General features: G+C 43.7%; 2 protein-coding genes across 4 annotated transcripts in view; one reads left to right on the top strand and one right to left on the bottom strand.

The window, feature by feature from the left end:
* LOC109496468 overlaps window positions 1-19,157 on the bottom strand; it is a 348,709-nt gene extending 329,552 nt beyond the window's left edge. For all 3 annotated transcript variants that reach the window (XR_006592828.1, XR_006592829.1, XR_006592830.1), the window contains exon 1: window positions 19,029-19,157. The gene's annotated coding sequence lies outside the window, so the exon portion shown is untranslated. The remainder of the gene's footprint in view (window positions 1-19,028) is intronic.
* NR0B1 (nuclear receptor subfamily 0 group B member 1) lies at window positions 18,174-24,278 on the top strand. Its single transcript, XM_004000377.6, has 2 exons — window positions 18,174-19,379; window positions 22,985-24,278. Exons 1-2 carry the CDS (start codon window positions 18,209-18,211, stop codon window positions 23,227-23,229), a joined length of 1,416 nt encoding a protein of 471 aa, XP_004000426.1. The 5' UTR covers window positions 18,174-18,208; the 3' UTR covers window positions 23,230-24,278.
* The last annotated feature ends 443 nt before the right edge of the window (window positions 24,279-24,721 follow it).

The following is a 24,721-nucleotide window of genomic DNA, read 5'->3' as shown; positions in this document are numbered from 1 at the left end:
GATGACAAAATGACTCCTTAAAAGCCAGAATATGCTCCATTCCGTGGGGCTAGCTATGGACTTGTAGAAACAGCAGGTGGTCCCGGTTTCCTGATGGAACGTGCAATTATAGGAAACTACAAATAGCCAAAATGAGTTGGAGATACAGGCTTCCGGTTATGGAATAAATGCGAGACATGAAGAAAAGGGACAGCAGCAGGAATACAGCCAATGATATTGTAATAGTGATGTATCGGGACAGATGGCAGCTACACTTGCGGCGAGCATAGCATAAGGTATAAGCCTGTCAAATCACCACGCTGCACACATGGAACTCAGTAACCCTGTGTATCAACTGTACCCCAATTTAAAAAAAAAGTACAAAGGTGGATGCCTTCACACTTCTTGATGTCAAACTTACTGCATAGCTTTTAAAATCCAAACAATGTAGTGCTGACATAAGAACGGACATATAGATCAATGGCATCTAACTGAGATTCTAGGAACAAACCCTTACACCTGTGGTCCATTGATTTCTGAGAAGGGGGCCAAGACCATTCAGTGGGGAAAGGACAGCCTTTTGAGCAAACGGTATTGGGATAATGAAATATCCACATGCAAAAAAAAAAAAAATGGATTTGTACCTTTATCTCATACCATATGCAAAAATTACCGCAGAATGGATCAAATACTTAAAAGTTAGAGCTGAGACAATACAACTCTTTGAAGAAGACATAGATGTAAATCTTTACGACCATGGATCAGGCAGCGGTTTCTTACAAGTGACACCAGAAACACAAGCAACAAAAGGAAAAAAGGGATACATTTGACTCCACTGAAATTAAAAAAGCTTTTATGCATCAAAGGGCCTATCAAAAAAGTGAAAGGATAATCTAGGAATGTGAGACAATATTTGCAAATCATATATTTGATAAGGATTAATGTCCAGATTAGACAAAGAACTCTTACTGCTCCACTACGAAACTACAAACAACCCAATTAAAAACTTGGCACTCATAAAGCCATTTCTCCACAAAAGACAGACAAATGGTCAATAGGCACATGAAAAGATGCTCAGCGTCATTAATCATTAGAAAAATGCAAATCAAAACCACAATGAGATACTATTTCACACCCACTAGCATGCCATAATTAAAAAAATGAACGGAAAATAAGATGCGGAGAGTGGTGACCCTCATAAATTGCTGGTGGGGGATATAAACCAGTCCAGGCACTGTGAAAACCGTTTAGTGGTTTATCAAAAAGTTAAATATAGACTCGTCAGAAAACCAAGCGATTCCTCTCCTAGGTTTATACACAAGAGAAATAAAAACATGCATTCAAACAAAAAGTTGTATATGAATGTTTATCGCAGCGTTATTGAAAATCAGCCAAAAAGCAGGAAAAAACCCAAGTGTCCACCATCCGATGAGGATAAATTGGGCCATAAAAAAAGGAAGTACGTATAGATCCTACAACATGGATGAACCTTGAAAACACCGTGCTAAGTGAAATAAGCCAGACACAAAAGGCCACATATCGTAAGATTCCACTTCTAGGAAATGTGCAGTATAGGCAAATCCATACAGACAGAAAGCAGATTCGTGCTTGCGAGGGTTTGGTGGGAAGGAGGAATGTGGAGTGACTGCTTCACGGGTACATCTTTTGAAGACGATGAACATGTTCTGGAATAAGAGAGTGACGATGGTTGCACAACGTTGTAAATACAGCAGAAGGCACTGAATTGTGTCGAGAAATGGTCGAAATGGGGAATTTTGTGTTATATGTCTATAAATTTTGCATCAGTAAAGAATAACATTTTTGATAGACTGTGAATTGTTAGACCCAAATGAGAATCACTCTTACGTATCGGGGCTCAGCATGAGAACTCTGGGTAAAAAAGCACTATTTTCAAAACAGAGTAAACGCGTACCTTACACTTCTCTGGATGAGCCACATATTACAAAATCATACATGACCTTGAGCATTTGTGGTAAAGCCTACAGACTGGGTAGTGTGTGGCAAGGGCAGGAGGCAAAAAGGATGGTTAAGACATAGAAAAGGCACATTTCGTCACACAGATTTGCTTATTTATTTTTGTATCTTGGACTATATTTTATTCTAGATTTGGATGTCTACTCCAAAGTCCATTTTCTCCTTCCTTTCTAGTAATAGAATCCCTGATTTCTACTGAGCACGTGACTGTGTAGAGTAAATCTATAAATAAATAATCTATCCGGACCTTGCCTCATGTTCCTTCCTTGGGTATATCTTCTCTGAAAAACATATTTTCCTTCACTTTAGATTTAAACACTTCTGCAAGACTGGGAAAGTGGTCTTCCCAGTCTTCCTTTCAACCAAGCGTGGCTTTGTGACTAATTTATGTGCAATGGTATGTAAAGAAAATGGTGGCATGTTAGCTTCTTTATAAACATGTTCAAAGAGACATTTTGCCACTTATTCCTCTTCTCATTCATCTTCCCAATGGAATGTGGATTTGATGGCTGGACCTATGGCAGCCATGGCTGGACCTATGGACCTTATGGCCATAAGCTAACAGTCATGGTAGAGAAGGAAGATAGAAGGATGTTCATGATGGGTCCTTGAGGAACATGGAGAGGCCTTAACAGCCAAGAAGTTTCTATCCCTGGGCTAATAAATATAAATGACATAGAAATGAACTTCTATGTTGTTCAAGATACTATCAGTTTGGATGGAATGGCTGAGTGTCACCAACAGACAAACCTAACCTTATCCAACTAGGCCTTTAATAAGAGACATGGTAAACACAGTGAAACGACTTGAACATTCCAAAAGTTTTAAATAAAAATCTAAAAGTGAAGGAAAATAAGTTTTTCAGAGAAGATATACCCAAGGAAGTAACATGAGGCAAGGTCCTGATAGATACCATGAGAAGTAACTACCATGAGAAGAAGCAAAAGCTATCAAATGCTGTATTTTTAAAAAGTTTTTATTTAAATTCCAGGTAATATACAGTGTAGCATTAGTTTCAGGTGTACAAAAATAAAATATATATTATATTTTATTATTATGGAATATTATAATATTCCATTACACACACACACACACACACACACACCCCTCACATCTTCTTTATCCATGCATCAGTCAATGGGTACTTGGGATTTTTTCATAATTTGGCTATTGTAAATAATGCTGCTTTAAACATAGGGATGCATCTATCCCTTTGAATTAGTATTTTTGGGTAAATACCTAGTAGTGCAATTGCTGGGTTGTAGAGAAGTTCCGTTTTTAATTTTTTGTGGAACCTCCATACCGTTTTCCACACTGGCTGTACCAGTTTGCATTCCCACTGACAGTACAAGAGGGTCCCCTTTCTCCACAGCCTCTCCAACACCTGTTGTTTCTTGTGTGGTTGATGTCAGCTGTTCTGATGGGTGTGAGGAGATAGCTCATTGTAGTTTTGATTTGCATTTCCCTGATGCTGAGTGATGCTGAGCATCTTTTCCTGTGTGTGTTGGCCATGCGTAGGTCTTTGGGAAAATGTCTATTTATGTCTTTGGTCCATTTTTAATTGGATTATTTGGATTTGGGGTGACTTTGATAAGTTACTTATACATTTTGGATACTAACCCTTTATCTGTTATGCCATTGACAAACATCTTTTTCCATTCTGTACGTTGTTTTTTAGTTTTGTTAATTGTTCAAATGCTGTACTTGAACGTAAGACAACTATTTGAGTGCTTAAGTGCACATTCTCACTGAAGTTAGGGGGAATTTTAAATTGTGTCAAACAGTATTGTGATAGTAGAGTACTCCAAAAGATAGAAATCTGCTTTACTCGGATCAGATTTATTGCCTTTCAAAATGTGTGTGGGATTACTACCAGGACAAAGAAACCCTCAAGAATCATTATATTGACATCAAGATAAAGCACAGAAAGAATCAACCCCCTTCCCCCCAAAAAAGATCACATACATACAGAATGTGTTCCTCAGTCTGATTGACAAAAATGTGGAAAACGTGGCCCATTCCATAATTCTGTTCTGCCAGACTGCTGCAAGATACTCGCTCTAAACTTTTATGTCTGTATATGTAGGACAAAAGGGAGTGGGGGTTCCTTTTAAATAAATACAAAAATCGACACTCACAAATTAGATACAGAAAATGTGTATTAACTCAACGTCCATAAATGGTGATGGTATTATTAACTTGTGGCCCACTTGTTCTCTCCCACACTCTGTCCCAACCACCTTTGTCTCCTTTCAGTTCCTTGACCATGCCAAGAGGTTTCCCACCTGAGGGCTCTGGTCCACCTGTACCTTCCACCTGAAAGGCTCTCCCTTCCTCTAGTAAATCCCATGCACTCTTCAGTGCCTGACTTAACTGCCACTTTGGAAAGAAAATATCCCCTTTGGAAATGTGCATACTAAGGTCCTCTGCCCACTTTTCAATTGAATTATTTACTTTTTTGGGGGTGTTGAATTGTATAGGTTTTTTACATGTCTTGGATATCAACCTCTTATCAGATATACCATTTGCAAATATTCTCTCCTATCCAGTGGGTTGCCTTTTTATTTTCTTGATGTTTATTTGCCATTATTTTGTTGAAGAGCTTTGCTGTGAACAACCTTTTAGTTTTGGTGTAGTGTTAATAGTTTATTTTTGCTTTTGTTTCCCTTGCCTGAGGATACATATCCATAAATATGTTGCTAAATCTGATGTCCAAGGGATTACTGACTAACGTTTTCTTTTAGGAGTTCTATGGCTTCGAATCTCACATTTAGGTCTTTAATCCATTTTGAATATCTTTTTGTGTATGGTGAAAGAAAGTGGTCCAAGTTCATTGTTTTGAATGGAGCGGTCCAGTTTTCCCAGCAACATTTGTTGAAGAGACTGTCTCTTCCCTATTCTTGCCTCCTCTGTTGTAGATTAATTGACCACATAATCATGGGCTTACTTCTGGGGTTTCTCTCCTGTTCCCCGGATCTATAGTTGTTGAGTTTTTTTTTTTTGTGCCGGTGCCATACTGTTTTGATTACCACAGTTTTGCAGTATACAGATGGCCAACAGACATGTGGAAGATGCTCAACATCACTCATCATCAGGGAAATGCAAATCAAAACCGCAGTGACGTATCACGTCACACCAGTCTGAATGGCTAATATCAAAACGTCAAGAAATACCAGGTGTTGGCAAGGATGTGGAAAGAAAGTAACCATCTGCACTACTGGTGGGAATGTAAATTGCTTCAGGCACTACGGAAACCAGCGTGGAGGTTCCTCAAAAAATTAAAAATAGAATTGCCATATGATCCAGTAATCCCACTACTGGGTCTTCACTCAAAGAAAATGAAAACACTTAATTTGAAAAGAGATATGCACCCCTCTGTTTATCACAGTCATTCTTTACAACACCCAAGATGCGGAAGCAACCTACGTGTCCATTCATGACAGGATAAAGGAGGAGTGCTGCATATTCACAACGGAATAAATGAGACCTTGCCCTGTGTGACAACATACATGAGCCTAGAGGGTATTATGCTAAGTGAAATAAGTCGGACTGAGAAAGGCAAATGCCGTACGATTGCACTTCTATTTGGAATCCAAAGCATACAACAAATGAACGAACAGAAACAGACCGATAAATACAGAGAACAAACTGGTCGTCGCCAGAGGGGAGGGGAGACAGGCGAAATAGGCGAAGGGTCACAAACTTCTAGTTGTAAAATAAATAAGTCCTGAAGACGAAAAGGACAGCATGGGGAACACAGCCAATAATAATGTGCTAATAGCGTAGGGTAACAGAAGACCACACTTACCGCGACGAGCACTGCGTGATGTATAGCGTTGTCCAAGCACCGTGTTGTACACCTGAAACTCAAAGAACGGTGTAGGTCACCTCTACTTCAATAAGAGACGATTTTTAAAAGAACTTCCTGAGCGTCTTGCACTGAGAGCAAGAAGCCACGGAAAGTGCGTACCAGCACAGTACCCAGAACATAACAGGTGCTCCTTAAAAATCTGTTGCTTGAAGACGGTCATTGTTCAAAAATGCAAAAAAGGTCAGACACGAGGAGCACACTTGTTAACAGGAGTTTGGACGTTTCAGACATCTGGACCTGCGTAGTGTCTCAGTGCCTTCAAGAAAAATGTCAACATTTGGGTATAGGACATATTTTAATTGTCTTATTCGAGTTCATTGCTCGTATCTGGGCAAAAAGCCCTTTTCTAATTTATCTTCAGAACGATGGTGACAGAAAACTGTGTATCATCAGGGCATGTTTCAAAAGCACATCACACTACTTGTGGGAGTAACAAGGCACGTGTGGATGTGCACAGAACACTTGGAGGAGTAACGGGAGGTTGCGTGGTAATTAAACATACCTGCGCTGCCCCACATTAACTACAGTAAGAGACACAGGGATGCACGTTTCCATGATATTAGCCTGTGAAGTACAAATGGTGTACGTTTGATAGGAAAAGTTCTTTTTTTCCTTTTTGGGAGCAGTTGTTAAACAGACTTTAGCCTTCTCGGACCAAGTTTTTACAAAAGCGTGACCACTCGGCAATAAAGCAGAGTCTTTAGTTGGCCATCTAGTTTGGGAATTATGATTTGGGGGTGAATATTTCAAGGTAAGAAATTCGAATTATTTCAGATTTCAGGCTTCAAGGAAGATCTTATTAATCATTGGACAGTTACCATTTCCAATGAACACACTGCAAGTTTGTGTGAAAAAAAGCAACTTCACTGCGTGAGGAACGGGAGGCGTCTTCGGGGTGCAAGTGGCCCTGTGGTAGACGGTATTGGTCACTGCCTCTTCTCACTGGAGAGGGGCTTACATCCCCCTGTCTCACTGACATCAGACTTGGCCATGGGACTTCAAGGGCTCACTCCCGCGGTAAAATTAGGTATCACAGCACTGCTGATATTAGAAGTAGCCACGCAACTCGCTGAGGCCAACGAAATATGGGTAGAAGTGACGCGTGTCAATTCCAGGCAGAAAATTTATAATCTCATGGATCGCTTCATCTCTTTTCCTTCTGTTACAAAATCAGATATGTCCCAGATGGAATTTGCTCTATCAGCCTGGGTCTTGGGGGGAAGATAGCATGAGAAAGAGCCACAACCTGCCCATGATGTCACAAGCAAGAAACACACCTTTGCTGTGTGGAGGCCATCGAGATTTGGGAGGTTAATTGGTATAAAATGTAAGTTAGCCCAAACTGACTGATACGGACCCCAAGACGAAGAAGAGGCCGTTTATAAAAATGAATAACACATGATTTGCACCCTCAAGAACAACGTTTCACAACAGGGAGACAAATACATCAGAATAATTACAAAACAATAGATCAAAAGCTAATAAAACACGTGGAAAGTAGTATGATTACGTGGAAGACGGAGAGGCAAACCCTAGAGAAAAAGTTCTGGAAAAGGTTCACGTAGAAATATCACCGAACTTGGAATGTGAAAGGCTATATATGAGTTCCTTCCTAAAAAGGGGGACATTCTAGAAATAAAAAACCATGTTCAAAAGCATAGAAGTGTGAAAGAAGATTAATTTTTAAAGAAACAGCAAGAAGCATGATGTGGTTGGGGGATGTGTAATGTCTGTGCAGGCATCTAGAACCTGGGCGGGGGAAGAGTTGAGTGATGAATCCAGAAATGTTGTTAGATTATGAAGGGTCTTCAGCAGAAGACTAGAATTAGAAACAGAGGAAAGACCTTTTGTCCTAGTAAGAATTAAGTACGTGACCTTGAATCACATTAATGAGTTTCTAGGGCCCGAGGACTAGGCATCTATACTTTTTTTAAAAAAATTTTTCAATGTTTATTTATTTTTGACAGAGAGAGAGAGAGAGCGAGTGAGCATGAGCAGGGAAGGGGCAGAGAGAGAGAGGGAGACGCAGAATCTGAAGCAGGCTCCAGGCTCTGAGCTGTCAGCACAGAGCCCGACGTGGGGTTAGAACGCACGAACTGTGTGATCGTGACCTGAGCCAAAGTCGGATGCTCAACTGACTGAGCCATCCAGGCACCCCTAGGCATGTATTCTTTAGAAGTCTGTAGCATGTACGTCTTCAGGGCTGTGACTTTTATACTAATTACCAATATTGTAAGGTCATTCTGTATATGTATATTTTAAACCATGGACAAAAACTAGGGAGAAAATGTGCAATTTTGAGGGCTGCCTAATTTGCACTGGGTTAGGGAATATTTTTCAACTTCTCGCTTCACACTCCCAAGTGTGGTGTCTTGATGAACTTGTTAGTGTTCTTTAATCAAGCAGATTTCCAACCCGTTAATTGCTCATTACTGACAAAAAAGCGGAAATACAGAACACCGGAAGGGCAAATAAACTGCCTTTTATAATAAACAGAAAAAAAGGTTATGAAGGGTCTCGTACAGCACGCTGGGAAGGGTAGTGAAGGTACAGACAGATCGGGATTGTGATTTCTGTCTTTGCCATTAAATACTCTCCCCTTGGAAAAGAATATCAGAGGCACCTGGGTGGCTCAGTCGGCTGAGCGTCCAACTTGGGCTCACGATTTGTGAGTTTGAGCCTCACATCGGGCTCGCTGCTGTCAGCGCAGAGCCCGCTTCAGATCCCCTGTCCCCCTTTCTCTCTGCCCCTCCCCCACTCTCCCCCCAACAGTAAACATTAAAAAAAGGAGAAAGAATGTGAGTTTCTACACCCGTACAAGGGGATTGATAACACAGACCTCGCAGATTGGTTGTGAAGAACAAAAGAAACACGTTAACGCTCGTTAAATCTTAGTTCCTTCCCATTATGCTAAGGAGAAGTTCCACGAAATGGGTTGCGTTCGGGATAGTTTTTAAGCCAAGGGTTGATGGGATCAGAATCACACTTTAGAAAGATCACTCTGGGAGCATTTGGAAGACGGACGGGGTAGTGAGTGGGACGACGAGAGGCAGGGAGGCCAGTTAGGAGCTCAGCGCTATAAAACCACCAAGAGAACACGAGGCTCTGAGCTAAGGCAGTGACAGTACCTGGCCTTTCCCCTTTTTTCTCATGGATTCCTTAGATGTCAGCGGCAGAGGTCAGCACTCTCAACAGGGCAGGGAAGCCACCTGTGATTTCCTGGGGACTCAATTTTGCAAAGGTAAATTCGAGGCTGGCCCCGTGCCCACCACACTAATTTAGATACCGAACCTTTGCTATGGAAGACCCTGTATTTTGATGCTTTCTGGGGTCCAGCTGAGGATGCCTCCTCCCAAGCTTCAAGTCCTACCACTTCCGTCCCATCCTTTCCTCATTCTGCTAATCCGATAAACTCATCACCATTAATGTGACAATGGGAGTTGCCATGTTTTCTTTCACCTGTGCTTTCTGAAGATTCATGATCTCAAAACATCACGACCACTGCTTATGATTATGACTGTTATTTTTACATAATGAATACTATGTCGGGTTTTATTGTTAAGAACAGTGATTCTCAAACTTGGCTTCTCATTACAATGACCTGGGAGAATTTTTCCTACTCTCTACACCCGGGTCACAGCCCATACAAATCAAAGCAAAATCTCTGGGGATGGAATCCTATCGTCAGGACTTGCAAGTTTGGTACCAAAGAGCTGCCAAATTTGAGGAGCAGAGATTTATGAAGCGATTTTCAAAGTTTAATGGGCAAATCGTCTGGGGATCTTGCTCATATGCAGATTCCAATTCAGCAGGTCTGGGGCAAGGCCTGCAATTCTGCATTCCCGACAAGCTCCCAGATGACACTGACGCTGCTGCTCTGAGAAACCCTATGTTGTGCAGCCAGGACTCAGTGAACCATTACTATCTCTGGTATAAAATCACCGGAGGATATCTGAAAGAAAATGTTATTATTTGTGATTATCAAGGAACAATTTTCTTCTTCCCCCTTGCTGCCAGGGTGACGTGTGGATTCCGACTAAGCATGTCCATTGTCTAGCCATCCCTCCTACCTTACAAGTATCTGATGGAGTGCTGATTTAAAAAAAAACCAAACGGAGTGAAACGCTGCATAATACAATCCACCCTTTTGTCAGGGCTCCACGGCCTCGAAATGGGAAACGCTACGCTATATTGGCCCTTAATCAAAGGACTTTAAAAAGATACCAAAGAAATCAATGTACAATTGCAATTCAGAATGTTAAATTAACAGTTAATATATGCCAAACAAGGTAAACACACTTAGAACGGCCTTTTCTGTTTGAAAAGGAGGTACTTCTAATGAGATTCAAGTTCATCGGGCAAATTAAGAGATGCCAGTAACACAAAAGTCACCTCTCTCACACTACATGCAGTTCCAGATGCAACAGAAACGTCAAATTACATTTTTATTGCATACAGTGCTTCCAGTCTTGGTGTATGTTAGCTGAATTGTTATGAAAAGCTTAATTTTTTTATTTGTGGGCATCCTTTCTTATATGTGGAATTTCCACTTCAAATGCTAAATGGTTACCGAATGAATGTTTAGGAGCTGGTCCCTAATGGCACCTTTTACTTCTATCCATCAGACTCCAGTGGGCAGAAGGTCACAGGAGCTGCACTGGCCAGTCTGCCTTTGCCAGCCGATAAACCAAATTCCACCATCCTGAACCTCGTGGGCTCCGGACCATTTCCGGCTAAGTCCCATAGGAAACAATTTTCTAAAGAACACATATACACGCCCAGTCCTAACAGGTTCCTGCTTGCAGAACTGTTAATTGGGAACTTGTGGCTCAGGATACTAAGTGGAACACATAACATGTATCCCTTTTCGTAGAATCCTATTGAAATGACAACATACATGGTACAGATGAGATAAAGCCTTAAAGCTTTGAGAAGAAAACCGTCTACGGAACAGAGAGTTGGATAGATTTTTGGAAGACGGAAGGCAGATGTAAGTTACAGGAGCGATAAACCAGGGCAGAGGAAAAGATGACCCAGAAAACACAGGAAAAAGCTACTGAGAAGGTCGGCATTTTCTACCTGGCAGAGAACAGGACCAGGCTGCTGGATAGGGCAGGTGATGAAGGAACTGTTCATGCAGGAGCTTGCTCAGACAGCAGGAGATCGAAAAGAAATCCCAGATAGGCAGTCAGGTCTGGGAAAGCTGGAGAATGACCAGTCCACAGTATTCATCACTTGCCATGTTCCAGGCACTGCTCCTGGTGCCCAGACACAGCCGTGAAGGCCTTAGTCTCTACTCTCCTAGAATGCATATTCTCATGGGAGAGGCAAACAGTAAACAGATGATCCAATAAATATGTATGTTGAATGATAAGGGCCAAGAAGAAAAATAAAGCCGCTAACAAGCGTAAAAAGGGGCAGACGTGCTATTTTACGAAGAAAAGTCGGGCAGGGAGCACCTCTCTGAGGATGTGACATTTGAGCCAAGCCTTAGAGAAGTTAAAAGAACGAACCAAGGGATATTCTGAAGGAGGATGTTCAGCAATCCAGATGACGGAGGCTGCGGGTTTGAGGACTATCAAGGAGGCCGTGTAGGTAGGGCACTGTGAGCGATGAATGGGAGGCAGACAGACAGCCAGAGCCAGATCCTGTAAGATCTGAAAAGCAAGGGCCTCTACCCCTACACTTTTTAAAAGTGTGATGGAAAGGGACACAATCTCACCTGTCTTTAAGCAGCCCTCTTCATCTGGAGAACTAGCTGCAAGCGGAGAATGCATGGAAGCAGGACACCAGCGAGGAGGTTATTCCAAGAGCTGAGGTCAGACAAGGTGTGGTTTGAGCCAGGGTGCAGTGATGACAGCGATGGACAGGTGTTGAACCTGAGGTACCTTGTGAGAGTAAAGCTGATAAAACTGGCTACTAGGTTGGCTGCAGGATAGGAGCCAAGGGTAACTCACATTGAAAGAGAGGCCAGAAAGCTTCCAGAAACATGCCCCAGCAACGTAGTGTGAGTATCCGCGTCCAGCCATGCCTCAAGCCTCAAGAGGAGACCTGTGTGAAGATTCTGGTTTTGCTTAAACTTCTTTGAATAGATTGAGAAATTTAAGCACCTGGGGTTAATGTCAAAGTATTTAAAAACACCCAAACGATCTTACACATATTTTATCGATCGATCAATCAAGAAAAGAATGGCTGGTAACAGCACTGAATAAAGGCTCAGTCAGGACAAATCGGTATCCAACAGCAAGTAAATGCTCTGGCCTGCTTCCCTGCTTAAGCCTTACCTACCTCAAGAATTGAACATCTTGGGACAAAATGGTAACAACCCTCGTCCTGGCTGGCATTGACCTCAGGGCAGCAAGTGAAGGATGGCAGGCTAGGAACTTCTCTCCCCAATGTCTTTGTTTCCCTGCCCTGTATCTTCTTTTCCATACCTCTGATCCAACTCCAAGCACAGGTCGGGGGTCAGTTCCATGCCGGCCGTGGCTGGTTTCACAGCGCTTTGCAACACCACGGATATTGGCAGAAACCCAGTGGCACCATTCAACCTGGGGTGGGGAGGCTGGAAACTGACAGATAGACATCGCCACCGCCTCCTCTGGGTGGGCCATTCGGGGAGGACCTGGGAGAGTCACTTCTGTTGCTCATAGCAGTTACCTCACTAATGCACCTTGACGTGGGCCTTCCCTCATTCCCAGTTTCACTTTTCCAGTGCCCTGCTTCAAAGAAGTCAAGCTAAGGCAGCTTCATTGTAATAACTCAGCCACACCTGTCATGGCAAAGGCATCCGTTTGGAAATAAAAGTTTTGATTTTCTTCGTGACCAGCATTTGGCTCTGCTGCAAAGAAATTCACCTACATCCATTCACCTATTTTTCATTCTTCGTATGTTTGTCATACGAAGCATGTTTGTCACAAAGCAATTAGGTTTATGGCACTATGAATGTTAAATGCATTTAACTGCAAACTTGAACGACTTATCATCAACTGTAGGACCCCTGATTTCAAATGCATTTGATACGTACATGCACAGAGAATTTCATCGCACAAATGTGACTTAGTTAGGCAATATATCACTTATTGTCATATAAGTAGGCATTATATGCACGGTCTGATGTTTCTCACCTAAATAAATTGCAATCTAACTGTAATAGCTCACATTTTCGAGGTACTGTTAATCATTTCTTACCTTCCACGACTTTGTAAATACTGATTATATATTTACTTTCATTTTTGAGATTAAACTAGTAATCAGAGTGGCTAAAACAGGTGACTGGTATTTGGTAAGACTGTTAAAACCCACACAGTCACAGCAAAGGAGAGCAGGTTGGGCAACCTAGTGAAGTTCAAAGAACTGTAGCTGTGGAAGAAACTTTTCATTCACTGTTTCATTAAGCAGGTGTTTCCTGAGTGCTTTTAATATGCCAGGCAATGTACAAGGCACTCTAGATACACACTAGCCGTGCGGAGGAACTTGCTAAGAAAAGTCAAGGAGGAGGGAAAAAGAAAGCAATTTCCTGGGAGGGAGATATTACAACAGTTCCAGACCCCAATACAAACAGAAGTCTAATAAAATTACCATCACCATTAGGGGGCATAGCTATGTGGGCCAACGGAGCGATGCTTCCCAAATTGACCAGTCAAATCAATTTTAATAGCCTGTCCAGTGAAGGGGCATTTTTCAACCTGCCAGTCAACTGTATTAATTAGATAATCGGATGATCCGGTCCTGGGCTGAATGCAAAAGTGGTTGATGCAGTAAAATTAATTGATTGGATGAACATGTTTCCCTTAAATGGAGTGGTTGTTTGATTTGGAAAGTGGATTTTAGAACATTTCAGAATTGCTGTGAGTATAAGCAGCATTATTCTACCTCGGTAGCTATGTGACCCTTAAGGCAGTGGATTACCTTCTTCGCAGCTCATCTGGAGGAAATATATAATGATGAGTTGATCTTCTTTAGGGGTTTCATGACTCAGCAGCTGAAGCCTGTTAATTCTTCCATAGATAGAGCTTTAAACATTCTGGGTCTTGGAAAGGAAAAGGAAGGAGGCTATCTCTTGGATTTTATCAACCACTATTCTTCCACAATGGCATTTCCCAACATTTACCTTGAAGAACAAGGAAAACACTACTGTCACTCCCTGCCACCTATTTACTGAAGGAACTGAATCCTGAGGCATTTCAGCTCTCTTAAACCTGGACTGAAAATCCGTATCAGGTTTCGGATCATCATGCCTTCCTAGGTCAAGAGGAGCTTGCTGCGCAAAGGTCAGTTTTCCAACTGTACCCGGCTCTCTCCCCACCTGTACTACACTCCTCCGTCCTTTAGCAAGAAGTGCATTACTTTGAAGTCGAAGGTTGCATTCAAGCAGGCAGAGCAGCGTTACTCCCATCCTGAGTTGGAACAGATAATGGATTCCGCAGAGCAGGTGTCCAACTGACCAAGGTCACCGAACAATGACTCAGTGTAAATACCCAAATTGCAGTTGTGGACACACTCGGCACATGACAGGTGCAGCTGATGAGTGTCCTTTTGTCTAGCTGTCACAGTGGTCTGAGGACACAAAACAAATCCAATGAAGAAGCTCGTGCCTGCCTTGGAAGGTTACGTCTTCACTGATCCCGTAGCAACCAGCAGGCTGGCCTTACTTGGTGCAAATTTCTGCACTGGTGTGTTTGGATGATTTTGTTTCTCAGGAACTATTTGTTCAGGGGCAAAAATGGAAAGTAGAATGATGAAGTCAGTTTCCTCCTGACATTTCTCAGGATGAAAACTTGTGAAGGACACGCAGGCCATCCCTCCTTAACAACAGTCCATCCAAAGAATCTAGAAAGTCCTTCAGAGTTGCAAATAGAAGACTGCAACTTCAGGAAGATCAGAAGACTCTGCTCCTGGGAAAGAACAGGGATTATAACCAACATGCTACAAGTTTGTGGTTCTCAGCGCTGAAGTGAAGCTTCAGTTTGAGACGTGCTTGAAAGGCAAAGTCAAAGGCATCAAATACGTGCAAGATGTGCATGATTAAAGTAACAAAAAATGGGCTTCAGTAACTCGGATTTAAAAAAATATAGCTGATAAGATGAAGAGTTTTATTAAAAAAAAACCCTTCAACCATATAGGGCTAGGGTACATACATTAAAATAGCTTAAAGCACTTTTGCTGGTTTCATAGGCGAAAAGCCCGCCATATGGTTAAATGCTCTGAAAGCAAATGAATATAAACGTAAGTTGCTTTACATTTTCAGTGTAATAATGAGGTCAGCAAACATTTCTCTCAAGGGCTACCTTGAGAAGGACTGAGAACAGGCTGTACCTGCTAACTAACAAAGGTTTAGAGAACTTGCCCCATTTCACAAGTGTGAAGGCTGAAATGTCTTGTTCAATGTTTTATCTTTAGAATGGAAGAACCCAAATTCAAAGCCATGTCTTTTGATTGTTCACTCAGTCCTCTTGTTACGTTCCCACAGGGCCTGTAACACTCTGAGCAGCAAAAAAGGCCTCCAGAAAGCTCAGTCCTATGGGGTTTACCAATTTCTCCTCCCTCTAGGGTCGGTTCAGCAAGAATAGTGAGGGAATGCTTGCCCTGTGTTGAAACTATGAGCCTTCTCTTTTTCTAAAGGTAGAGTTGGGGGGCGCCTGGGTGGCTCAGTCGGTTGAGGGTCTGACTTCGGCTCAGGTCATGATCTCATGGTTCGTGGGTTCGAGCCCCCATGTCGGGCTCTGTGTGACAGCTCGGGGCCTGGAGCCTGCTTGAGACTCTGTGTCTCCCTCTCTCTCTGCTCCTCCCCTGCTCACACTCTGTCTCTCTCTCTCAAAAATAAGTTAAGATTTAAAAAAATAAAAAAAAATAAAGGTACAGTTGGCCACCAAATATGTTGGAGCACCTACTGTCTGCCAGATTTTGTTCTAGTTGCTTGGATATAGAATGACCGATTCCTTGCCTTCTAGAGACTTGTATACTACTAGGGGGAAACAATCAACAAGCATCATATGAGATCAATCAATCCTATCAGATTCTGATAAATGTTAGGAAGAAAATAATATAGGGTAACATAATAAAAAAAGTAACCATCGCTGGCAACTTAAGGTGGGGACTGGGGTAAGCTGGGTCTCTCAGCAAGGCTGATAGTAGGGGTTCATCAAGCAGGAAGACCACTGATGTAGCAATAGCAATATCTGAAACAGTAGCTTCAATATTGCAAATGGCAAATGATAAGATGGACAATGAGATAACATTTTCAATATCTATTATTGGTGCGGACCAGATGACCCATTCGGGCTTTTGAGTCTGGGCCAAGAAACGTGGACGTGCAGAGAAAAAGAGAGACCGCTTCTGGGTGGAGAGTGAGGGTGGGCTTCCCTAGGACAGATGGAATAATGGCGGTGATGGTGTAAATATCATCTCCTATCCCTCAAGTTATCGTCCATTATCTTAAAAAGGGGGGGGGGGAGGGAGAGAATGGTTGATACAGCCTACACTTACCATGTACCAGGCAAACACCTGACATAGAGTAACTCATGTATGGGGACTATCTCACAGAGACTACTGTCCACATTTCACAAATAAGGGAAGTGAGGCACAGGGGGCCTAAGGCTTTCCTGTGGAAAGCTAAATAAGGCCCCCCACCCCAATGATGTCCATATTGTAATACTCAGAACCTGTGAATATATTATCTCATACGGTAAAAGATTTTGGGATGAGATTATTCTGAACCATCTCGCTTTGCCCGTTGTAATAAGGGAGATGGAAGCAGAGGTAAGAGTGACGTGGCAAGGAGCCAAGGAATACAGGCAGCTTGTAGATGTTGGAAGAGGCAAGAAAACAGATCCTCCCCTGGAGCTTCCAGAAGGAATGTCACCTTGATTTTAGCCCAGTGAAACTGATTTCAGACTGCCGGCCTCCAGAACTGTAACATAATAAATTTGAGTTGCCTTAAACCACTAGATTTGTGGTAATTTGTTACAGCAGCAGTGGGAAACCAATACATTGCCCAAGGCCACACAACTACTAAGTGTCAGGGCCAGAATTAAAATTGAGGCAATCTGGTGCCAGGGTTGGAGATTTAACCTCTGTGTTATAGGGCCGCTCACAGACAGAATAAAGTTTCAGGCTGAATGCAAATATGTGTCTCCCAGGCTTTCCTTTTAGGCTCAGAATGCCAGGCTCCAGAGAAACTACAAAAGGAAAAAGATAATCCTATACCAGCTGGTATACACTAGTCTTCAGTCCTGGACCCTCGAAATCAATAAACAAACCTCCCATTTTGGAGAGGAGGAATTTGAGGACTAAAGGGCTGTAATTGTGAAGTTCCCCAGCTGGGTGGTGAAACAGTTAGTTATACAACAGGCAGGTGGTGATGTGGAGAGACCCACTGATCTCAGCGCCTGTGGAGAACTCAGGGAAGAAGCCTGCGTGGCAAGAGAGGATTAAAGGAGCCAGGCTTCCTGAAACCTGTGTTTCTCATTATTCAGTTAGGAGGGGTGGAAGAAGAAATGTTAATTACACAACTATCCAAGGTACTACCTCTAGAAGAATCCAAAGTTCTCACTGTAGCAACATTTTAGCCCCATTTTGGCAATATTATAGCCCCAAACATTAGCCACTGTTACATCCTGGTCACTCTACCAGCTCTTTAACACAGCATCTATGACAGAGTGGGTGCTGGTAAATAGCAAATGGATTCAACAAAAACGCTTTTGACAGCATCCCTAGACCAGTGCTTTTCAAAATTTAAGGTGCATGCAAATCCCCCTGGGGACCTCGTTAAAATGCAGATTCAGAGTCAGAAGGTATGGCTGGGGACTGAGATTGGGCATTTCTACCAAGTTACCAGGTAATGCTGATAGTGCGGGTCCAAAGTCTGTATTTTTCAAGTTCTCTGAAAATGAGACCTCCCTATACATATGCAAAACATAAGTTATGCAAACTTTGATCACTTAAGGAAAGTATGCAAAGTTGGCGCAGAAAAAGATTTTCCCTCCTTTATTAGGCACCTCTGCCCTCCCAATAAAGGGAGCAAATTATATGCCCGGGTTCAAGGGAAAGAGTTCGAACGGTGCCCCCAAATACCTGCTCCCTGCTCTCTTCTCTGTCTTCCAGAGGCAGGGAACGGTGTAATGAGACGCAAGAAGGGTTCAGGAGCTCCCCTGCCTCCGTTCCTCCTCTATTCCCAGCTTTTAAGGAGCATCTGCCCCTTCGGAACCGCTGAGGTCAAGGGCGAACACACCAGAGCACAGCGCCGCGCCCCCCTCCGCGCCCTCGCCCTGGCGGAGACGGCCGATGCGCGTGCGTGCGCGCTTGACATAAATAGATCCCAGGCGGCCGCCACCGGACAGACCCGGGTTCCGGGCACCACGGGCCATGGCGGGCGAGGACCACCAGTGGCAGGACAGCATCCTCTACAACATGCTCATGAGCGCGAAGCAAGCGCACGCGGCTGCGGAGGCGCCCGAGGCGCGGCTGGGGGGCGCGTGCTGGGGCTGCTCGTGTGGCGCGGAGCCCCTGGTGGGCAGAGCGGAGCTGCCGCGGGGGCGGACAGGGGCGCTCATGTACCGCTGCTGCTTTTGCGGGGAAGACCACCCGCGGCAAGGCAGCATCCTCTACTGCATGCTCACAAGCGCAAAGGAGGCGCAAGCGGCTGCGGAGGCGCCCAAGGAGCGGCCGGGGGGCGCGTGCTGGGGCTGCTCTTGCGGCTCGGAGCCCCCGGTGGGCAGAGAGGAGCTGCCGGAGAGGCGGGCCATGGCGCTCCTGTACCGCTGCTGCTTTTGCGGTGAAGACCACCCGCGGCAGGGCAGCATCCTCTACAGCTTGCTCACGAGTGCAAAGCAGACGCACGTGGCGCCGGAAGCGCCCGAAGCGCGGCTTAGGGGCGCGTGGTGGGACCGCTCCTACGGCGCCCAGGGCCTGGGGGGCAGAAATGCGCTGCCCGGTGGGAGGGCAGGGGCGCTCCTGTACCGCTGCAGCTTTTGCGGGGACGACCACCCGCAGCAGGACGGCATCCTCCACCACTTGCCCATGAGCGCAAAGCTGGCGCACGCCGCTCCCGAGACGCAGCTCGCGGCCCCTTTCTGGGACCCCCTGTGTGGCGCACAGCGGCGGGTGGCCCTCAAGAGTCCACAGGTGGTCTGCGAGGCTGCCTCGGCCGGCCTGTTGAAGACGATGCGCTTTGTCAAGTACTTACCCTGCTTCCAGGTGCTCCCTCTGGACCAGCAACTGGTGCTGGTGCGCAACTGCTGGGCGCCGCTGCTCATGCTCGAGCTGGCTCAGGACCGCTTGAACTTCGAGACGGTGGAGATCACGGAGCCCAGCCTGCTGCAGAGGATCCTCACCACCAGGCGGCGGGAGACCGCGGGCGACGAACCGCCGCCTCTGTCCCCGCTGCCGCCACACTTGGTACGGCCGCTGGAGGCCGGGCATTTGCCGTCTGCCGCTGAAGTCCAAGTCATCAAATGCTTCCTTGCCAAGTGCTGGAGCCTGGACATCAGTACCAAGGAGTACGCGTACCTCAAGGGGACCGTGCTCTTTAACCCAGGTAAGGGCGCAGCCTCGGCGCAGGCTTTTCTCTGTTCAGGAAAGCGCTGGGCAGTGCGTGCCCGGGGCGCAGGCACTGAAGAGTTTTCTGTGGTCAGGGGAGTGTCGAGGCACCAGCGAAGAATCGCGAGTGACTCCGCAGAGTTGGGGGAGCTCCAGAAAGCACTCCTAGTGGGTGGGCTGCTGCCAGACACTCAGCAGAGAGCAGGGAGGTTGTTTGATGAGGTTTATTTTCTCTCTACCCCTTTCTGTTACTAAGGAAGAGTTTGTGCCTGCAAGAGACAGGGCTGTCCTTACGCTCTAGTTTTTTAAATCCAGTAGTATAGCTTTAAAAAAAAAAAGTTCGCGTTCACCGCAAATTCTGCAACATGTCTTCCTGAAACCCAGTTCTGAAATTTACTAGAACTTTTTGTTCGAAGAAATGTACGCAGGCTGGCAAGAAAGTAAACATTTCTTAAGGAGTCCTATACCATCCCCCGAGGGCACAGCCGTTCGGGACACTGGACTTAGTGTTTCATGGTTCTGCCCCTGAATGATCATTTTTACGGTCCTAAACAGCTGGACTATCTCATCCTCCGAGTGTCTTTATCAGGGCACCAAGGGGGCAGGGAAAAAACACCAGCAGGGGCCCTGTCTCTTAGAGTTTGCAGAGACCTTAGACACCTCTTAAGCCCCTCTACCGTTCATCCTTACTCCACCCCATTTGCAGGTTAGGTAGCCTAGTCCCACAATAACCGCCAGTGAGTCGTGGAGCGTGGGTCTCCTGGGCCCCACAGGATGTCTGCTGCAACACTTTCAGGTTGTTACGGGCTGGACACTCTGCCCCACACGGTGCAACCGAATCATGAGAGAATATCTCCCTGGACCGCCCAGCACCTTTTCTTGAGCATGTCATACTACGAGAATTGTGTTTGACCAGAGTCCCTCCAGAAAGGTCACATGCGGGCACAAAGTTTCCAGGCAACTTGAGTTGGGATAGTTTTTATAGTGTTCCCTTAACACCTTTTTTTCCTAACAGCAAGAGTCTGTGGTTATGTCCTTGCCTCCTGCCCAGTAGTTTTTTGAAAGGGTGTAGAGCAGTATTTAATAGGATAATATTTCATTCAGAACTCACATTTCTGTACCTAGAGATCTCTGCTCATCCCAGCCATCATAGTACATCACCTTTTGCTGCTATCATTCTTTTCCAAACTTGGCTGTGGATAAGGAATGCCACGGAGTGTGGGGAGAGGCTAGTTCAAAGTCTTACCAGGCTCTTGCCTAGAGGTTCTGACTTGGTAGCTGTGGTCCAGGGCCTGTGAATCTGCATTTGTAGTAAGTGCCCAAGGTGGTTCCTAAGATCATTTGTGAAATAGCATTTTCTCACTGCTTCAGTCAGTGTTGTTAAACATCAACCACATGCCTTGTTATGTTGGAATAAAGAAAGGCAGGGGCTCAGCTTCCAGAAGTTTGTATTCCACGAGTTCCCCTCTTGCCCTCCACCCTGTTTTGTATACTTTGGTCACACACACACACACACACACACACACACACACACACACACCCATCTCTCTCATTCTCTCTCTGCTTTTCTGAATCCTCTCACTGAATTTAATCAGTTGAGTGTGTTTCAAACAAATGCACCTGCTAATAAGCGTGTGGCCTTTCTTTGATGTTTAACCTTTTGTGTGTCCTGATCTTTGTGTTTAAACTTTTTTTTTAATTGTGGAGTCCATTTGTCTGCATTTTCTCTTTCCTGAATTTACTTTATAGGCATGTCTTTTGGGAGGGGGCAGTGTAAAAGGACAGTGAGTTCTGAAAGCAGAGGAAAGTGACAGGGAATTTACAAAATGAGGTTTTAAGGAGCCGTGAATCTGGACCTAGAGGAGCTTCTCGTTGCTGGTGGTGGTTCAGGCAAGCCTCTTCTTGCCTACACCAGTGGAATTCAAACAATAATACGGGGCCTCAAGCCTGGCTAATGAGTGTAGGTACGAGGGGGTGTTAATGTGTGTGGCCAGTATAGATGGAGTACAGATGTGGCTTTATTTAATATATCTCATTATTTATTTAATTTATTTATTTAATTATTATTTTTTATTTATTTTTATTATTTATTATTTATTTATTTTTATTATTTATTTATTATTTTTTATTTATTTAATATATTAATTTATTTAATATATCTCTTATTTAATATATTAATATATCTCAATATATCAGATACATTTGTCTATAATAGGAATGACTTGCCTATTACTATTAGTAATTTATCAAAGAATGCTGGCTGGTCCTGCTAGTCTGTTGGTTACCAGGGTGTTATTGAAATAGTTAACTGCTGGATTTTGTAGGAAAGGGAAGGAAAATTGATTGTCTTCATCACTGAGAACTTTCAAACAGTACAATAAATTCGCAATTATTTAAATACAAGTTAAGGAACTTGACAGTAATATAACTGTCATGCAGCCTCAAAGAACTTTTAAAGCAGCCTCCTCTTACCACCTTCCTGATAAAACTTCCAGGCACTTTATCTTTCCTGCATTGTATTTCATTCAGTTTTACTGGGGTTTTTCACACTATACTGCAAGGAGGTCAAGCATTCCCTGTCAGTAAAGTTACTTTTGAGCCATATGGTGATCCATGATGTTTGCATGTTTACTTTTTAACCTTTTAAAGACCTCTGACTTTAGTAGACCTCTTTAGTATTATTTTAAATTTTTTTTTCAACGTTTATTTATTTTTGGGACAGAGAGAGACAGAGCATGAATGGGGGAGGGGCAGAGAGAGAGGGAGACACAGAATCGGAAACAGGCTCCAGGCTCCGAGCCATCAGCCCAGAGTCCGACACGGGGCTCGAACTCACGGACCACGAGATCGTGACCTGGCTGAAGTCGGACGCTTAACTGACTGCGCCACCCAGGCGCCCCTTTAGTATTATTTTAAAAATGATTTTGCGTTAATCATTAGAATCAATTTTTTTAAACCTTCCCCAATACGGAAATCACAGTACAGTGAGCTAAATGGCCAGTGTTATCTCTTAAATTACTAAAGGCCTGGAGATTAGAATCAGCCTGTAGGCAAACAGTTAGGATGCAACTCAAGAGTCACTGTTTGTGGCTGTGAGGTTTACCACCACCAGCTGGCTAATCGCTGTATTGGTGGGAAATTCAAGGGAGGATGCTAAAATATTTGTCATCTGGCAAAACCTGTAGTCATTCTCCAATGGCCTGTTTCCCATAGGTAAAATGTAGAGTGCTCACTTCTGGAAACAGTTTTAATGTCTTCCTATTTGCACAGTAAATTGGAGCCTTGATTCATTAAGTGATATTCTACTGTCATATTGAATAAATCTGTATCTGTTGGCTCCGGCCTAGCAGTTTTCAAATGTGAGGCTACAAACACAGTAACTATTAAATAACTATGTGATAGTTCATTCTTGGAAGCATTGCTTCTGAAAACTTAAAACTGGTTTGGCATTTTATCCTTGTTCTAGAAAGCCCTTTGCAGTAGGAAGCTTGAACTCTTGTTTAATGTGGGAAGGGGCAGAAATGGGTATATTTAAAAAGCGAGCCAAGGATGCTGAGTGAGCTATTTCCAATAAAGAGACTGTTCTCCCTTTTTCTCCTCCAGGCCTGCCAGGCCTGCAGTGCGTCACGTACATCCAGGGACTTCAGTGGGGAACTCAGCAGATACTCAGCGACCACATCAGGATGACGCACAGGGGGCACCACATCAGATTCGCCCAACTGAATAGCGCCCTCTTCCTACTGAGATACGTCAATGCCAATGTCCTTGCGGAACTGTTTTTCAGGCCCGTCATCGGTTCAGTCAGCATGGATGATATGATGCTGGAAATGCTCTGTGGCAAGTTATGAAGGTGTGGGGGCCACACAGGTGCAGTTGACAATGAGAGAAAGATAAGGAACCGGAGGCAGAACAGTGTAAAAAAAAATAATGTAAAATAGACTTATTTTTCTATGCATATTTTTGTATTCGATTCAAGAAAAACTTGAGTTCTAGACCCTTAGAAAATCCTCTGATCCATACTGTTTCATCATGAAGAAAAACGTTTACCAGCAGGTAACACATCTCTGTCCATCTTTGAGAAGAGAGCAGGATGTTACTGTCATAACCTCTTGTCACACTTTTAGTGACTCTCTCCAGTGAACCTACTAAAATCAAATCTGTAATAGTAAGTTATAATAAATGTTAAGGTGTTAACCATTAACTTGATTGCAAAAAAAACCAAAAACAACCCAGAGCTTAAGCAAGGCTTCAAAAAATATCAAAAACCTAGCCCACAAAAACAAAAATAAAGTTACCTTTGGAGGTGACACCATAACATTTAATGTGAAGACTCTCCTTGCACCAACTGGAGTTAAGTGGCAATCTGTGAGCACAGAGACACCTGAAAGTGAAGTCAGAGCTTTTCAGAATTTTAGTTTAAGACTTTATGCAATAAAGTTCAACAAGAAACTTGTATTCTATACGGAGGAGCTACAGTTCTAGAAAGCTCAACATTGTTATAAACCCCAAATGGTATCTCATCTTTAAGGTACATTACATATGTAACTGTCACCTTGAATAAGCATGGCATAAAATTATTAAGGGACTTGATTGTTGACTCTTGCTGCCCCTATGAATGTAATCTGTGTAACTAATTCTTCCTTATCCGTGGATAAAACTTAAGGCATTAAATGTTTATCCACTCATAGGTAAGAAATTGCCCATTAGTGATAAATACATCTAGCCCAGGCTACTGACCCGTTGCAAGAAGCCTTAAACTTTAGTGCAGACCCCTTTAGCGGTCGGGCGAATGCCTGGACATCTCAGAATCAGGCTCTGAGAATATCGCAGCAAATAAAATACTTAGGATTGCAAAGGAAATGAATTGTGTCAAAATAAAATAAAAATTTTAAAAGTATTTTAAAATGTATAATGTATATGCTTCTTTATCAACACATTAAATAACAAACTGGTGGCAGGTCTAATATCTACCTTCATTTCAAAGAATGGGCCAATATCATTGAAATTTCAAGATAATTCACAACATCTACAATATAAGAAAATATGACCCTTCCATTGATGACTGACTGCATTGGCAGACCCCAAGATCACCAGCCCATTAAGATGTGCTAGAAGTTCTCATGGGACACTGCATACAGTTGTATTCAGGGCTAAGGCTTAACATGGTGATGTGGGCAGGGTATACAGCCGGCTCACAAGGGGAAGAGGCACAGGCAGAGTACAGAGGAAACCATGTGTCCATATGCAAGTTTCCTCTTGCTTTTCGCTTCCCATGATGGGTCACACAGAGCACACTCTTCCCTAGCAGTGAAAATGGAACATGTATGTGATATTTCTGCC

Source organism: Felis catus, chromosome X, assembly GCF_018350175.1.
Source record: "Felis catus isolate Fca126 chromosome X, F.catus_Fca126_mat1.0, whole genome shotgun sequence".
Taxonomy (NCBI): domain Eukaryota; kingdom Metazoa; phylum Chordata; class Mammalia; order Carnivora; family Felidae; genus Felis; species Felis catus.
The sequence above is the reverse complement of the archived record's forward strand: the minus strand, read 5'-3'. Positions and strand labels throughout refer to the sequence as shown.